General features: G+C 46.6%; 1 protein-coding gene across 13 annotated transcripts in view; it reads left to right on the forward strand.

Moving 5' to 3' along the window:
- The window catches only part of OTOF (otoferlin), a 256,523-nt gene that overhangs the window by 66,616 nt on the left and 170,834 nt on the right, over positions 1 to 19,073 (forward strand). For all 13 annotated transcript variants that reach the window (XM_069973185.1, XM_069973187.1, XM_069973186.1 and 10 more), the window contains one exon: positions 6,161 to 6,219. Coding sequence is in view for 10 of the 13 variants with exons in the window: in XM_069973176.1 (XP_069829277.1) it covers positions 6,161 to 6,219 (59 nt within the window). In the remaining 3 variants the exon portion in view is untranslated. The remainder of the gene's footprint in view (positions 1 to 6,160; positions 6,220 to 19,073) is intronic.

The following is a 19,073-nucleotide window of genomic DNA, read 5'->3' on the forward strand; positions in this document are numbered from 1 at the left end:
CGACACAATCCCCATTACCAGCCATTAGCGCTCAGCGTCCCATTATACTGCCAGATCTGTCCTCACATCCTCAGGATTCGCTTCAAGGGAGAAGCCCACGCTGCCTGCCTGCCCGCAGCACTATCAGCGACTGGTGAGATGAAAGTGCAGCTCATCTACAGCAGGCACACGCTGCTGGATTCAGGGGGGTACAGCTCCGGCTTACTGAATTCTGCAGGCTGGGGGGAGTACATGGAGAAGAGTGCTCGTAAGAAGTTTTATCTGATGTGGAAAGGACTGATCCTCCAGACTGTGCCGCTTCCTGCAGGAGCCTTCCATATGTGAGAAGACCGGACAAGAATAATACAGCGGAAATAAGGAAGAACATTGGAAGGGAAGGGGGAACAGGGAAGACAAGGGAGGTACGCAAAACCAGGGCAAATAAGGAAGAACATGGAAGGGAAGGGGGAACAGGGAAGACGAGGGAGGTATGTAAAACCAGGGCAAATAAGAAAGAACATGGAAGGGAAGGGAAGGGGGAACAGGGAAGACGAGGGAGGTATGTAAAACCAGGGCAAATAAGAAAGAACATGGAAGGGAAGGGGGAACAGGGAAGACGAGGGAGGTACGCGAAACCAGGGGAAATAAGGAAGAACATAGGAAGGGAAGGGGGAACAGGGAAGACAAGGGAGGTACGCAAAACCAGGGCAAATAAGGAAGAACATGGAAGGGAAGGGGGAACAGGGAAGACGAGGGAGGTATGTAAAACCAGGGGAAATAAGGAAGAACATGGAAGGGAAGGGGGAACAAGGAAGACGAGGGAGGTACGCAAAACCAGGGGAAATAAGGAAGAACATGGAAGGGAAGGGGGAACAGGGAAGACGAGGGAGGTACGCAAAACCAGGGGAAATAAGAAAGAACATAGGAAGAGACGGAAGGGGGAACATGGAAGACGAGGGAGGTACGCAAAACCAGGGGAAATAAGAAAGAACATAGGAAGAGACGGAAGGGGGAACATGGAAGACGAGGGAGGTACGCGAAACCAGGGGAAATAAAGAAGAACATAGGAAGAGAAGGAAGGGGGAACAGGGAAAACGAGGGAGATACGCACAACCAGGGGAAATAAGGAAGAACATGGAAGGGAAGGGGGAACAAGGAAGACGAGGGAGGTACGCAAAACCAGGGGAAATAAGGAAGAACATAGGAAAAGACCAAAGGAAGGGGGGACTAGGAAGAAGAGGAAGGTACACAAAACTAGGGGAAATAAGGAAGAACATGGAAGGGAAGGAAGAACAGATAAGACGAGGGAGGTACGCGAAACCAGGGGAAATAAGGAAGAACATTAGAGGAGGCGGAAGGGGGAACAGGGAGGACAAGGGAGGTACGCAAAACCAGGGGAAATAAGGAAGAACATAGGAAGAGACGGAAGGAAGGGCGAACTGGGAAGACGAGGGAAGTACGCAAAACCAGAGGAAATAAGGAAGAACATAGGAAGAGACGGAAGGAAGGGCGAACTGGGAAGACGAGGGAAGTACGCAAAACCAGAGGAAATAAGGAAGAACATAGGAAGAGACAGAAGGGAAGGGGGAACAGGTAGGACGAGGGAGGTACGCAAAACCAGGGGAAATAAGGAAGAACATAGGAGCAGACGGAAGGGAACAGGGAAGACGAAGGAGATACGTGAAACCAGGGGAAATAAGGAAGAACATAGGAGGAGATGGAAGGAAGGGCGAACTGGGAAGACGAGGGAGGTACGCACAACCAGGGAAAATAAGGAGGAACATAGGAAGAGACGGAAGGGAAGGGGGAACAGGGAAGACGAGGGAGGTAGGCCAAACCAGGGGAAATAAGGAGGAACATAGGAGAAGACGGAAGGAAAGGGAAGTGCGTAAAACCAGAGGAAATAAGGAAGAACATAGCAAAGAAGGAGGAGTAGGAAGGACAAGAGGGAAGTAGGTAAAACCAGGGGAAATGAGGGAGAACATAGGAAAGAAGAAAGAGAAGGGGAAAAAAGGAAGAACATAGGGAGGGAAGGTAGATCAGTAAGTATAAGAGGGAACTACACAGAACTAGGGGAAATGAGAAAGAACATAGGAAAAGAAGGGGAAACAAGAGGGAGAAGGAGAAATGATGAAGCGAAAGAGAAGTAGAGAGGAAGGGAAGTACACAAAACCAAGTGGAAATATTTAAGAACATAGAAAGATAAGGGGGAACAAGAACAAGACGCTTAAAGGAAATATGGAAGAACGTAGAAAAGAATGAGATGGGGAAGAAGAAAGACAGAATGGAAGTGAAGATGAGAGGTAGAGAGATGGGAAAAATATGCATAATATTGGAAATATTAAGTGATGGAAGGTGGGGATGGCACGAGAGAAGTAAGGAAGAAGAGGGGAAGTGTATAACATAAGAAAAGCAGGGTAGCAGCAGCATCATAAATATTTAAGACAAGGGATATACAAACTAAAGGTGGAAGGCAAGTGGGGGCCGAGCAAGATGAGAGAAGGGGAAGTACTCAAAACATGCAAGAACATATTAAGGAATGTGTATACTTACCTGTCCCTGTGCCCCTGCAGCTCTGTCTTACCGATCTCTGACAGCTGCCTCCTGCTGCTGCAAAGTTACAGTCTGGCCGTTGCACAGTCCGCTCAGCCCATCCGTTTTATGAAAAAAAGGGATGAAGAACAGATCAAAAAACAAATGTATTTGTATCCATCCGTTTTTCCATTAATTGCCATAAAAATGCCATTAATTGCCACAACAATGGATCAAAACACATCCGTTTTTTTTAAGGGTACACAAAAACCTGATCGACCATGAATGAAAAAACGGGTCAAAATGGATGCACTCAAATACATCCGTTTTTTGCATAAAATGAATGATAAAGACCAGATTTCAAAAGTGCAGTGTGAACCCAGCCTTAAAGAGAGAAATACACAATGGAGATAATACACAAAGGAATAAACAGGAGAAGAAGGAAATAAGCAATGGAGACCTGTCTGCTCAGTGTCGGGAGCCCTCTTTACCCTCGCACTGGTCCTCCCCTGTAGGGGTCGAGGTTTGTAGATGGTTACCTAGTGGCAGCCGCTCTCTGTAGGACATTACTGGCAGTCCTGTAAGTTCATCCATGGCTTCCATACTAGTTTTTTGGAACAACGGTCAGATATTGTCACATTTAGACATTGGACTGGTGGTGTCACTAGGTGGTGATGTACAGCAAATGTCCTGCACACCTTGTGGTCAGTCAGGGTACTACACATATAACAGTCATCAGACTGTAGGAATCCTGATGTGTAACTCCTCAGTACGTGCTGCACCCCCTGTACATTGTACTCCACAATCAGTATGAGCGGTATTATATGTGGACTGTAGTGCTGTATTCCCTTCTGTTCTCTGGTTGTCAGCTGGGTTCAAGGTTCCCTCTGTTTTCCTATAATAAGGGGAGGAGAAAAGCATCGGCCGCTATCTTTCTCTCCAGCGGTGATATCTGGGACAATCTGTGCTGCAGAAATAATTGGTCACTTCAGGACCGTGGCCGTCTCCTCAGTGTCAGCCGCCATGACAGTGAGTGACAGAGAGAGCGCAGTCAATGATCTCTCTGCGTCTTATAGGAAACATCATACTTGACCCAAATCTACTTCTTGTCAGGCGATGGATACAGATCTGTCAATCTCCTATTAATGATCCTGGAGTTGTGTTCAATGCCTCCGGACCCGGGGATGAGCGGCGCACACTGCTGCCCCCCCATCTGTAAGACAACATTACAGCTCAGATATCCACACGGAAGCTTCTCCCATCATAATGGGGATGCAGATATCCTAGGAAGCACACAGCAAAGCTCCTCACCATCACCAACAATATGTCTGGTTGAAACGCGTTGGAATAAACCTGCCATGTATGGATACCATGTTTACAAGTCTACATCTTTAAGTCTCATATTCTCTGCTGATTTATTAATGTATCTGTATAGGGGGCGCTGTTTTTCTGACTATACTTTTGGCTGCTCATAGCTAGTACTGAACTACAGTGGGTATAATAAGTATCTGATCCGCTGCTGATCACCTACACAGAATGGAGAGGGGGAAAATATATCTGGTCGGTAACATCACCTGTGAGAGACAGAATCTGTAGAACATTCCAGATAATCACATTGTAGGATTTATAAATAATTATTCACCATTTTATTACTTGAAATAAGGATTTGATCACCGGCCGACCAGCAAGAATTCTGCTGCTCACAGAGCTGTCAGTGTCTTTATAAGAAGCTCCTCCTCCTCTGCCCTCATTACCTGGATTACCTGCACCTGTTTTATCTCATCACCTGTATAATAATCCTGTCCTCACATTCATCACACTTCAACTGCTCCACCATGGCCAAGACCAAAGAACTTTCTAAAGACACCAGGGACAGAACTGTAGACCTGCACAAGGCTGGGATGGACTACAGGACAATAGGCAGCAGCAGCCTAGTGAGAAGAAAACCACTGTTGGTGCAATTATAAGGAAATGGAAGAAGCACAAAATGACTTACAATCTACCTAGTTCTAGGACTTTATGTAGGATCTCGCCCCTTGGGGTAAGGATGGTTCTGAATAAGGTCAGGAATAAGTCCCAAACTGTAAAAGATCATACATTGGGGGCTCTTCTGCAAAACACGCAGGAAACCGGGACAACTAAGGAGGAAACCCACAGCCGGGACAACTAAGGAGGAAACCCACAGCCGGGACAACTAAGGAGGAGACCCACAGCCAGAACAACTAAGGAGGAAACCCACAGCCGGGACAACTAAGGAGGAAACCCACAGCCGGGACAACTAAGGAGGAAACCCACAGCAGGGACAACTAAGGAGGAAACCCCCAGCTGGGACAACTAAGGAGGAAACCCACAGCAGGGACAACTAAGGAGGAAACCCCCAGCTGGGACAACTAAGGAGGAGACACACAGCCAGGACAACTAAGGAGGAAACACACAGCCGGGACAACTAAGGAGGAAACCCACAGCGGGGACACCTAAGGAGGAAACACACAGCCGGGACAACTAAGGAGGAAACACACAGCCAGGACAACTAAGGAGAAGACCCACAGCCGGGACAACTAAGGAGGAAACACACAGCCGGGACAACTAAGGAGGAAACCCCCAGCCGGGACAACTAAGGAGGAAACCCCCAGCCGGAACAACTAAGGAGGAAACCCCCAGCCGGGACAACTAAGGAGGAAACCCCCAGCCGGGACAACTAAGGAGGAAACCCCCAGCCGGGACAACTAAGGAGGAAACACACAGCCGGGACAACTAAGGAGGAAACATACAGCCGGGACAACTAAGGAGGAAACATACAGCCGGGACAACTAAGGAGGAGACACACAGCCGGGACAACTAAGGAGGAGACACACAGCCAGGACAACTAAGGAGGAGACACACAGCCGGGACAACTAAGGAGGAGACACACAGCCGGGACAACTAAGGAGGAAACACACAGCCGGGACAACTAAGGAGGAAACACACAGCTGGGACAACTAAGGAGGGAACACACAGCCGGGACAACTAAGGAGGAAACACACAGCCGGGACAACTAAGGAGGAGACATACAGCCGGGACAACTAAGGAGCGGCTCAATAAGAAGCATCTCATGGTCCTGGAGCGGCCACCAGCCTCCACACCTGAACCCTATAGGAAATCTATGGAGGAGCTGAAACTGTGTTGCCCCCAGTGACAGCCCCGAAACCTGGAAGCTGTGAAGAAGATGTGTGTGGAGGAGGGGGACACAATCCCTGCCGCAGGGTCTGCAAACCTGGTGAAGACCCCCAGGAAACGTCCGCGCTCTGTAACTGCAAACAAAGGTTTCTGCACCAAATAGGAACAACTTCTTCTTCTTTTTCTATTGTATGACATCCTTATTTCATGTAATAAAATGGTGAATAATTATCTATAAATCCTACAATGTGATTATCTGGAATTTCTCATAGGTGACGTTACTGACCAGAAGTATAAGTCACCCCTCCATTCTGTGTATATAGGTGATTGGCAGCGGAGGAGATAACCCCCAGTGTTTATCTGTGTGTGTATACTGTGAGCTCCCTCTAGTGGTGACTATGATGAGAAGCATATCAGGTAGCAGTGCCAGCTTCTTTCCCATGATAACCTCTTTTACACTTTGTGACATTCTTCTTCTCCTCTTTTCTTTTAGGTCTTTCCTTTTACACCCGAGTCTTGGAGAACTGTGAAGATGAGGCGCGGTTTGATGAGGTAAGAGGCAGGAATATTTTTTATCATACATCGGGATGGATGACGTCCGCTACCCTGAATTTATTCTCTATATGAAAATGAACAAGTTAATCTGGTCACATCTAGAGAGGCATCTTCAGTCATGGAATTTGTTTTTTTTTAAGTTCTCGAGCTGTATGATCTCACTGCTGCCCCCTGCTGTATGGCTCAATTCCATTGATTTGAATGGGACTGAACTGCAATACCACATACAACCTGTATAACGGTGTGGCGCTGTTTCTGTGTTCATGAATGCCTCCAACAGGCTGGATGCTTAAGTGCATTACAAATGCAGCTCTGGGGGCGATAATGTAACATGTAGTCCACCACTGGGTGATCTAGCTGGCTGACAGTGCCGCCTCGGGTCACTACCCTTCCCAGCACCATGAATTGCAAATCTGCCCAAATCTTTCTGGGAAAGCTAGATACAATACCTTTTGTGAATACGGCAATGGCGGCCATATTGGCTTTCCTGGGGATAGACATATAGAATGCACATGATAATAGACAATGATGTGTAATGGGGGATGGAGTCACCATTGGTCTCTATGATCCGGCCTTTGTTTATCCAATCCGGGGCTAAATCCTAATCTCAATATCCAGAATCAATATCCTGCTGTACAGATCTGTACCCTGGGGCCCCACCGCCCCATCCTAGTCTTATAATCCACTAAGCTCTTAAAGATGGATGTCAGCTGCCAGCAGAGGTGAGCGCCCCTCCTCTGGGACCTCTTCACTACCACTTATACAGCCATGTCAATGTCTTACAACACCAGGCTCCAACTCCGGAGAATCTGCTGCAGAAATACAGGCTGGAGATCTGCCATCACTGTGTGTTCTGTATATACGGGCTGGAGATCTGCCGTCACTGTGTGTCCTGCATATATGGGCTGGAGATCTGCCGTCACTGTGTTCTGTATATACGGGCTGGAGATCTGCCGTCACTGTGTGTTCTGTATATACAGACTGGAGATCTGCCGTCACTGTGTGTTCTGTATATACGGGCTGGAGATCTGCCGTCACTGTGTGTCCTGCATATATGGGCTGGAGATCTGCCGTCACTGTGTGTTCTGTATATACGGGCTGGAGATCTGCCGTCACTGTGTGTTCTGTATATACAGGCTGGAGATCTGCCGTCACTGTGTGTCCTGCATATATGGGCTGGAGATCTGCCGTCACTGTGTGTCCTGCATATACGGGCTGGAGATCTGCCGTCACTGTGTGTTCTGTATATACGGGCTGGGGATCTGCCGTCACTGTGTGTTCTGTATATACGGGCTGGAGATCTGCCGTCACTGTGTGTTCTGTATATGCGGGCTGGAGATCTGCCGTCACTGTGTTCTGTATATACGGGCTGGAGATCTGCCGTCACTGTGTGTTCTGTATATACGGGCTGGGGATCTGCCGTCACTGTGTGTTCTGTATATATGGACTGTGTGTGAAACGTGAGAACGAGCCTTTAGTAGTTTTAGTTTAAACCATTCCAAAAAAAAAAGTTGAAAACATTGATTAAAAATAATTGCACCAAAATTTTTAATTTTTAAATTGTTTTGCCAATCTGGAGAACAACATGAAAAGTGCGTGTGTCTTCCAGATGTCACTATAGTGGAATATAAGACAAAAAAGGCTGGAATTTTATTTTATTTTTTTTTACAACTTTTGGTACAATTTTATATTTGATTTTCCATACAATGATATACTGGCCGAATCCAGACATCACACTGATATATAAGCTGATCACCCCTCACACTGATATATAAGCTGATCACACCTCACACTAGGGCTGGGCGATATTGGCCTAAATCAATATCGCGGTTTATCGCATATGTAGCTGCGGTAACGATAATTCAACGATAATTATGACACGCCCCTTTTGTAAGCCACAACCCTTTTTACAAGCCACACCCACGTGGCCGTGCCAAACTGGGGATATTTTGTTTCAATAAAGTTAAAAAAAAAAAAAAAAGTACAGTAACTTAATGAGCAGCAACCCAAGCTATGTACACGCTATAGGACTTGTATACACAGGTATACAGCTACGTAAACCCTACAGGACACAGAGTATAACTGATGGGTATACAGTATATACAGATGACAGTGCAGGAATATACAGTATAAATGATGGGTAAAGATTATATTATATATAGGTGACAGTACAAAGGCACTGTTATGGGGACACTATTAGTAACACATTATAGGGGGGCTGTAAATGGCACTGCGCTCAGACACGCCATGGAGATATCTATCTATCTATCAATCTATCTATCCATCTCCTATCTATCTATCTATCTATCTCCTATCTATCTATCTATCTATCTATCCATCTATCTATCTCCTATCTATCTATCTATCTATCTATCTATCTATCCATCTCCTATCTATCTATCCATCTCCTATCTATCTATCTATCTATCTATCTATCTATCTATCTATCTATCTCTCCTATCTCTCTCTCTCTCCTATCTCTCTCTCTCTCTCTCCTATCTCTCTTTATCGATCCAGGAGAAGAACTTTTTTTTTTTAAGACTTTCAAAAATCACGTCGCCATACACCTCCTACAGCCTAAAGGCCCCGTTCCCACTGAGCAAAAGTAGCGGAATTCCGCAGCGGAATGCCGTTAGCCTCCCGCTCATAATGGTAGTCTATGGGAGGCGCGCGCGCTGCTGCTCTGTACGCGCTGAAGAATGAACTTGTTCATTCTTCAGCGCGGACAAAGCAAGAGCGCGCGCCTCCCATAGACTCCCATTCCGCTACTTTTGCTCAGTGGGAACGGCGCCTAAATGTGTAAAAAAAAAAAAAAAAAAAGTCTTTCCCATCCAACTGGTTTCAGTTCTTTGTTATTTTTCCTTCTGGTAATTTGGCTCTGAGAGAGAATAAAGGGCGCTGCAATAGAACTGTGGTGAGTTGGTGTGGGAGTGCTGCCGCGTGACCACATGGCAGTGGACACAAAGGATGACGCTACTCTGAGAGTGAAGACCGGAGAAGAAAGACTCGGAGGCACGGAGCGGCCTGAACTAGGAGGACGGTCTTTGATGAACTGTGTTCTGCTCTCCTATTTATGTATCTCCTATCTATCTATCTATCTCATATCTATCTATCTATCTATCTATCTATCTATCTATCTATCCATCTCCTATCTATCTATCTCCTATCCATCTATCTATCTATCTATCTATCTATCTATCTATCTCCTATCCATCTATCTATCTATCTATCCATCTCCCATCTATCTATCTATCTATCTATCTATCTATCTATCCATCTATCTCCTATCCATCTATCCATCTCCTATCTATCTATCTATCTATCTATCTATCTATCCATCTATCTCCTATCCATCTATCCATCTCCTATCTATCTATCCATCCATCCATCCATCCATCCATCCATCCATCCATCCATCCATCCATCCATCCATCCATCCATCCATCCATCTATCTCTCCTATCTCTCTCCTCTATCTATCTCTCTCTCTCTCTCTCTCCTATCTCTCTCCTCTATCTATCTCTCTCTCTCTCCTCTATATCTCTCCCTCCTCTCTCTCTCTCTCTTCTATCTCCATCCTCGTTACATGTCCCCTTTAAATCTCTGGCAGGATGCCGGGCGGGGAGGCGGTCCCACGGGACGGACAGGTTAGAGGCCGCTGGGATGGACAGGAGGGAGCGGGGCCAGTCTCACACTCCCGCAAGTTCGGGGAGCCCCTGCAACGTGCGGGCAGGCATTCTCACACGCCGGGCAGCAGTGACGGACGGACGTGCGGGGGCCGGTCTGATACGTCGGGCAGCTGGGGGACCGCTGGGACGGGCGGAGAGGCAGTCCGACACGCCGTACAGGTTGGGGCCCGCTGACATGGACAGCGGGGTGGGTAGGTAGGCGGGCGCTCTGACACGCCAGGCGGAGGATGGACGGGGGGCTTGGGGTGGAGAGGAGAGAGGCGCTCAGACATACAGTGCAAATCTCCTATGTGCTGTCTGTGCGTCCCTGCACAGACAGCACACAGGAGACCTTCAACCTGTGCAGCTCAGCGCTCAGACGGGTTGATAGTGAAAATACCGCAGATACCGTCCTGGCAAAGTTAAGCTCGGTTAACCGACGCCAGTGACGGTATCGGTATTTTCACGGTATACCGCCCAGCCCTACCTCACACTGATATATAAGCTGATCACACCTCACACTGATATATAGGCTGAATCCAGACATCATGGATTTGCTTGTTTCATTGTGTTACCCACAATCTGACCCCCCCAAACCACTTGTACCTTCGGATAGCTGCTTTTAATCCAAGATCTGTTCTGGGGTCCGTTCGGCAGGTGATGCAGTTATTGTCCTAAAAAACAACTTTCAAACTTGCAGCCCTGTGGCAAACAGCCTTGGCCTAGATTGTGTATGCATTAGGCTGGCACACCCTCTCTGTCCCTCCTCCCCGCCCTCCTCATCATTAGGAATGCTCCAGGCAGATTGCCTACTATTCCTCACCTGTGAGAACACGGCACATGGGCTGGATCATTAAGACACCTGTGCGATGTTCACTGCAGAGGAATAGGAAAAATCCTGCCAGTGGCATTCCTAATGATGAGGAGGGTGGGGAGGAGGGACGGAGAGGCGGTGCACGGACTGCAGGACAGATCTTGGATTAAAAGCAGCTATCTGAAGGTACAAGCGGTTTGGGGGATGGGGGGGGGGGGTCAGATTGTGGGTACAGAGTCACTTTAAAACTGTGCAGGATTCTCTTTGAGGAATGTTATCTGCTAGAGAAAGCAGCTGGATAGAGCGTTTCTCAGTGTGGTGGACCAGACAAATCCATTAGTTAAAGGGGTACTCCAGCAGGGGGGCACTATTTTGCTGGGACCAGGGAGGAGGTGGCTGAGGGAAAAGATGTCCACTCACCTCCCCGGTTCCAGCGGCGGGCCCCGCATCAGATCCCGCCTCTGTCATTGACTGGCTGAGCGGACCTGAGATGTATCGTCAGACACCAGGAAGCGGCCGGGGACCGGAGCGCCGCGACGCTGGAACCGGGGAGGTGAGTGGACGTCTTTTCCTTCAGCCACCTCCTTCCCAGTCCCAGCAAAAAAATCCCCCCCCCCCCGCTGGAGTACCCCTTTAAATACACATCCTATTGATTGTAAAGAGGATTGTATAATACCTAATTTCACCTCTGGGGGAGCTGCAGGAAAAATCACAAGCTGATTGTAGGTCCCAGCTGGTAAGATCATTTTAGACGGGATAATATAGGGCCGCCTACAGAAGCAATTAAAGCGACTCTGTACCCAAAATCTGACCCCCCAAAACCACTTGTACCTTCGGATAGCTGCTTTTAATCCGAGATCTGTCCTGGGGTCCGTTCGGCAGGGGATGCAGTTATTGTCATAAAAATAACTTTTAATCTTGCAGCGCTGTGTCTAACGGCCGGGGCTTACATTTGTATATGCATTAGGCTGGCACACCCTCTCTGTCCTTCCTCCCCGCCCTCTTCATCATTAGGAATACTCCAGGCAGATTGCTTCCTATTCCCCACCTGTGTTACCACAGCACATGGGCTGGATGGTTAATACACCTGTGCAAAGCTCAAACACCAGTAAATGTTCCTGGATCATTCCTAATGATGAGGAGGGTGGGGAGGAAGGACGGAGAGGTGGTGCCAGCCTAATGCATATACAAATGTAAGCCCCGGCCGTTAGACACAGCGCTGCCGGAATAAAACTTGCTTTTATGACAATAACTGCATCACCTGCCTAACGGACCCCAGGACAGGTCTTGGATTAAAAGCAGCTATCCGAAGGTACAAGTGGTTTGGGGGGTCAGATTGTGGGTACAGAGTCGATTTAAGTGCTTATCAGCAAGATCTGATCAGTCGGCGCTCCGCAAATCACCTGTTACACATAACACTGAGTGGTCGGGAGCCGATGACTTTTAAAGGGGATATCCCCTCTGTTGTCTCCAGATTGAGTGGGTTTTCAAACTCTGTTCCATTGAAGTAAATGGAGCTTAATTGCAAACCACACCTGAACTGGAGACAAGAGAGGGGGAAAAGTGGCCATGTTTTTTGTAGCGCTGGACAACCCCTTTAAACTTGTTTAAAGACGGTGATCAGCTGAAAAGTGAACGATTCCATACTACTCGGCTGATCTGCCTGATTTGGTTAAATCGGCAGATAATCGCTCCATGTAATAGGGTCCTTACACTACAGATCTGCTCCTTATAAAATCAATAGGACCAACCCTATCTCCTATGTCTATAAAGCTTTCCCTGTTTTGTGTCATCTGAGGCACACAATGCAATTTCACCGCTTGTCATGTAAGTGTTAACTCTACGGAATCATTATTATAATAGATAACTCTGCAGAGCGATGTCTGTGAGAGTCTGCGGCTCTGTACCCAGATGTCTCCTCCGCATCGCACGCCGCTCGGCCCATTGATGTCTACAGACTGAATAGAGGGATGACAGGAAGATCAGGAGAGTCGCTGAAATATTAAAAGCTGAATAAACAAGGCGAGGATGGACACGTTATATAAGAGCCGCAGAGAATAGTGAGAGAGTGGAGGATGAGAAGGCTGAACAGTACAATATATAACATATATTACTACATTATCAGTAGAGCTGTGCTTCAGAGGGAAATATAACTAACTGTAATACTATTTCTATATACAAGAATAAAACTACTATAGTTTTTAAATGTAGCCGAGAGACATTAGTGTCAGCCATAGGGGTGAGGTGCAGCGCTCCTCTCTCTTTTTGTCCGTATTTTGTGTTTTCCCTTTTTTTCTGAGTGTTTAAACTCCTCTTGTAAGACCGATGTTACCCCAATTAGCAGAAAGCACCTGCGCACATATGGCAAGTTCCTCCTATTCTTACTTAGGCCCCCTTCACACGTCCGTGTCAGTTTTTACTGTCAGGAAATCCTGATCAGGAGACCTTAAATGTCATCAGGATAGTATCAGGATTTCCTGACAGTAATCCGTTTTTACCATCAGGAAACCATCAGGAAAAACCTTCAGGATTTCCTGATGAGATAATATTGTCTAGTATGCCAACATAAATCACAGGTACCCGTGTACCTGGATGGCCACAGGCTGCAGAACTACAACTCCCATCATGGCCTACCAGCAGAGCCATGATGGGAGTTGTACTTCTGCAACCTGGATGGCCACAGGCTGCAGAACTACAACTCCCATCATGGCCTGCCAGCAGAGCCATGATGGGAGTTGTACTTCTGCAACCTGGATGGCCACAGGCTGCAGAACTACAACTCCCATCATGGCCTGCCAGCAGAGCCATGATGGGAGTTGTACTTCTGCAACCTGGATGGCCACAGGCTGCAGAACTACAACTCCCATCATGGCCTGCCAGCAGAGCCATGATGGGAGTTGTACTTCTGCAACCTGGATGGCCACAGACTGCAGAACTACAACTCCCATCATGGCCTGCCAGCAGAGCCATGATGGGAGTTGTACTTCTGCAACCTGGATGGCCACAGGCTGCAGAACTACAACTCCCATCATGGCCTGCCAGCAGAGCATGGTGGGAGTAGTAGCCCTAATCTCACCTGTCCCGGATCCTGCTCTGTCGGGGCCGCGAGGTTGGGGTCCGGGTCAGAGTGCAGTGCTGAGGTCCGGGCAGCGGCGGCGGTCGGAGGTGCGGAGCATCCGGCGGGCGGCCTGGTGGTGAGTTCCCGGGGGGGGGGGGGGGGGGGAGGGTCAGATGCGGCGGCGGGGGCGGCGGCGGAGGTACTGGAGCATCCGGCGGGCGGCCCGGTGGTGAGTTCCCGGGGGGTGGGGGGGGTGGGGGTTGAGAGGGTCAGATGCGGCGGCGGCGGCGGCGGCGGGGGGGGGGGGATCTGTAGTGCCGGGCAGCGTGTGCGGTGCGGGGGGGATGGGGGTGTGCGGGTGATCGGACGGCGGCCGGGGCTGGCTCTCTACCAGTCCGGAATCGCGGGCACTTTCCTGATATACATCAGGAAAATGCCCGTGATTCCGGCGCTCCCATAGACTTCTATGGGGGCGTCCGTGCCGGATTTCCGGACGAAAATAGGACAGGATCTAAAAAATCCGGTCCTATTTTCCGGAACGGACACCCTTCCGGAAAAATCCGGAAGGGTGTCCGTGTCTAATGTTAGCCTATGAGTCCGGAAATCCGTCCGGATTTCCTGATAGGAAATCCGGACAGATTTTCCGGACGTGTGAAGGGGGCCTTACCATTCTACCTGCAGGAGCAATAGTGAGTGATAAGACCATGTTCACACTTGTGTTGCTTGGTGGCCACTTTTTCACCGGCGGCGCCTGCTGGGTTTGGGGGGGCCCATTGGGGATTGGTCCTGTCACATTGGGGTTGCAGGGCCGTTCTCTGGCCTCCCTTCCCTGCTTGCGCTCGCTTTGTGGGGGTAGCGGTTACTGACCGACACAGTGTTGAGTTAGTGTAGGGACTCATGGGAACCAGGAGACCTGCACGCTGGTACATGGGGCAATATTGTTTGATCAAATTATATACCAACATCCTGTCGTTAGTTTTTAAATGTAGCTGAGAAGCATTAGTGTCCACTATAGGTTTAAGGTGCAGCAGCTCCTTTTTCTTTTTGACTAATATAATACTGCTCCTAACTAGTATAATACTGCTCCTATATACAGGGATATAACTACTAAAATACTGCTCCCTATATACAGGAATATAACTACTATAATACTGCTCCTATATACAGGGATATACTACTATAATACTGCCCCCTATATACAGGAATATAACTACTATAATACTGCTCCTATATACAGGAATATAACTACTATAATACTGCTCCTATATACAGGGATATAACTACTAAAATACTGCCCCCTATATACAAGAATATAACTACTATAATACTGCTCCTATATACAGGGATATACTACTATAATACTGCCCCCTATATACAGGGATATAACTACTATAATACTCCTCCTATATACAGGAATATAACTACTATAATACTGCCTCCTATATACAGGGATATAACTACTATACTACTGCTCCTATATATACAGGGATATACTACTATAATACTGCTCCTATATACAGGAATATAACTACTATAATACTGCTCCTATATACAGGAATATAACTACTATAATACTGCTCCTATATACAGGGATATAACTACTATAATACTGCTCCTATATACAAGAATATAACTACTATAATACTGCTCCTATATACAGGAATATAACTACTATAATACTGCTCCTATATACAGGAATATAACTACTATAATACTGCTCCCTATATACAGGAATATAACTACTATAATACTGCTCCTATATACAGGAATATAACTACTATAATACTGCTCCTATATACAGGAATATAACTACTATAATACTGCCCTGCGTGTACAGGAATATAACTACTATAATACTGCCCTGCGTGTACAGGAGTAGAATTGCTATTACAATGCCCCCTATTGTATTAGCTATGTGTGGTGCTATGCTATGTTTCTTGTTGCCCACATTGCGGTATAGTTTAGCTGCAGTGATACCATAGCATTGCGCCCCCTGCCTGTGGTCCTGTATAATAGGATAATTAGATTTCCTCCTCTGTATCGCTTACAGAATGTGGCAGCTAAATCTCCTGGAAGAAATTAGACTATTACGGCCGCTCTTGGCTCCTCTTGATTTTGCTTCATTAATTGGAGACAAAAGGAAAAGTAGAGACAGAAGGAGTCAGAAGCGTGACAAAATCTGCAGATATCAAAGGAGCGGGATTAACCCTCTGCCTGCCGCTCTGTGCAGCTGCTGTGTTATCCAAGCTATATACAGCCTGTATGCCGTCTCCTCTGAAAAGATCATCTCGGCCGCTACTGCTTTAGCGTCGCTTAGTTCTGATGCGGGTGCATCCATGTGCGCCCGCATCAGAACTCCCCACTGCACGCTTTGGAGCTCCATAGTGTGCACTAACAGGGTATTCTGCCGCCGCTGTTCACTGAATAGTGGCCACATTTAACTGACATGTCAGTTTTCTACAGCACCGTTAGGGATCCCGTCCGGAGCGTATACTCCCGTCCGGCCAGGATTCCCTCAGAAGGCAGCACTAAGAACGGCCGTGATTGCCACGGAACTTACGTTGTGTGAACATAGCCTAATACAGTAAGACTTTTGAAAGGTGAAAGTGCACCAAAAATCATCACAGAAATACAATGTTCTTTCCCTTAACAGACGACACAGAGCGTTAGCTTGGTGCTTGTAGTGCATACAGTAGGCCACTTGAGTAGAATTGGTTGAGTACTTGGGTAGAGTAGGTTAAGGGTCTATCTTTGGGCCTTTCCTATGTAGTACACTACTCTGCTGGAATGACTTGTAGTGGGACTTTGCGTAGAATAAGAAGACTCTCATACGGTTAGGATAGAAACATAGAAGATTGTCGGCAGAAAAAGACCACTGGGTCCATCTAGTCTGCCCTTTTAGTATTTTCTTTCTTATTATCTTAGGATAGATATATGTCTATCCAAGGCGTGTTTAAATTCTGTTATTGTAGATTTACCAACCACCTCTGCTGGAAGTTTTTATTTTTTTTTATTTTTTTAAATATATATTTATTCGGTTTTCCAAACAAAATTAAGAAAAAGAACACAAAAGCAAAATAGAACAAACAAATTGCTGGACATAGAGCAAAGTAAATACATTCCCCACATCCAGGTCCTTGCCGGATCCCAAGTCCAAATATAACATATCATGGAGCTGGAAGTCGCAAGGGGCCTAGGGACCCAGCTAGGTCTGCTTTGCAGTACCACTCCGTGCATCTAAACGGCTTGACTATGTCTACTATAGCAGAGTGGTCAAAATGCGTGACAATGAAGGTTTTCCATTTTTGAAAAAAAAATTTTGCTGATTTTTCTTTGTGTCTTTCTGTGTCGACTCTGTCAACGCCTAAATAAATCTTCATCTGCTCGATCACCATGGATATGTCAGGAGGGGAGGATGATAACCAGTTAAAGAGGAGACAACGGAGAGCCACCACAAGCACCACATGGACCAACTGGGGGGTGTAACATATTACCTCACTGTTGTCAGGGGGCCTGGGCTGGTGGAACAGGAGTGCCTGCGGGGTGAGGGGAAGCCTGACCTTCCAGTGAGTGTGAATGTAATCGGCTACCTGCTGCCAGAAATGTGCTGTGGATGGGCAATTCCATAAACCATGCCATAAATTGGTCAGGGGACGTTGACACTTGGGACAGGCAGTGATTCTGTCTGGGAAGGAGGGGGAAGGTAAGATGTCAAATCCATAAAGGGTGCAGTGGGCAAGTTTGAAATAAGATTCTCTCCACCTCTCATTGATGATGCATTTCCGAACTGTAGCCCATCCCACCAGAATAGTGTCTGCAATGTCAGGGTCTTGAGTCCACCTCGCCCAGGTTTTAAAAAGTGAAGTTTTGTCAGGTCTCTTAGCCTGCGTTTCATTCCGAATCGCGTTGTATAAGGAAGATATAGACGCTTTACGCGGCTCCACGCCAATAATGTCATCAAGAGAATGAGAGCTGGCTTCTTTGGAGAGATCTAATAATCTCTTTTTGCAGAAATTGTAGACTTGCCCTGCGAACAGAGACCATTCAGGGGGGAAACTGTATTTGGTGCTAAGTTCCGCCGTAGTCAGCCACCTACGGTGTTCTCTGTCCATGAGATCCCCCGCCACTCTAGGACCCTGGCACACCTCCCGTCGCAACCATGAAAGCGATTGTCCCTGCGGAAACTCCGGGTGATGCGTCAGGGGCATACGTTTAGACAAGAGAAAAGGGAGTCTGCTGGAAGTTTGTTCCAGGTATCTACTACTCTTTCAGTAAAATAATATTTTCTTACATTGCTTCTGATCTTTCCCCCAACTAACCTCTCACTGTGTCCTCTTGTTCTTGAGCTCAGTTTTTTTTACTAAAAACACTTCCCTCCTGAACCTTATTTAGTCCCTTAACATACGTAAAGGTTTCCATCATGTCCCCCCTTTCCCGTCTTTCCTCCAGACTATACAGATTCAAATCTTTAAGTCTTTCCTGATATGGTTTATGCCTCACACCCGACACCATTTTTGTAGCCGTCTTTGGACCCGTTCTATTTTATCAATGTCCTTCTTCAGGTGAGGTCTCCAGAACTGGACACAGTATTCCAGATGTGGCCTCACCAGAGCTCTATACAGCGGGATCACAATCTCCCTCTTCCTACTGGTTATACCTCTAGCTGTACACCCCAGCATACCATTATATGTATATATATATATATATATATATATATATATATATATATACACACAGCCCAGCATACCATTATATATATACAGCCCAGCATACCATTATATATATATATATATATATATATATATATATACAGCCCAGCATACCATTATATATATATATATATATATATATATATACAGCCCAGCATACCATTTTATATATATATATATATATACACACAGCCCAGCATACCATTATAAATATACAGCCCAGCATACCATTATATATATATATATACACCCCACCATACCATTATATATATATATACAGCCCAGCATACCATTATATATATATATATATATATATATATATACACAGCCCAGCATACCATTTTATATATATATATATATATATATATATATATACACAGCCCAGCATACCATTATATATATACAGCCCAGCATACCATTATATATATATACACCCCAGCATACGATTTGCTTTCTCCACCGCCTGGTTGCACTGGTGACTCATTTTAAGGCTGTCCGATATCACAACCCCTAAATCCTTCTCTTCTGAAGTCTTTTCCAACACAGTACTGCCGATGTGATACTCGCATAGAGGATTCCTCCTCCCCAAGTGCATTATTTTAC

Source organism: Dendropsophus ebraccatus, chromosome 6 (assembly GCF_027789765.1).
Source record: "Dendropsophus ebraccatus isolate aDenEbr1 chromosome 6, aDenEbr1.pat, whole genome shotgun sequence".
NCBI lineage: Eukaryota > Metazoa > Chordata > Amphibia > Anura > Hylidae > Dendropsophus > Dendropsophus ebraccatus.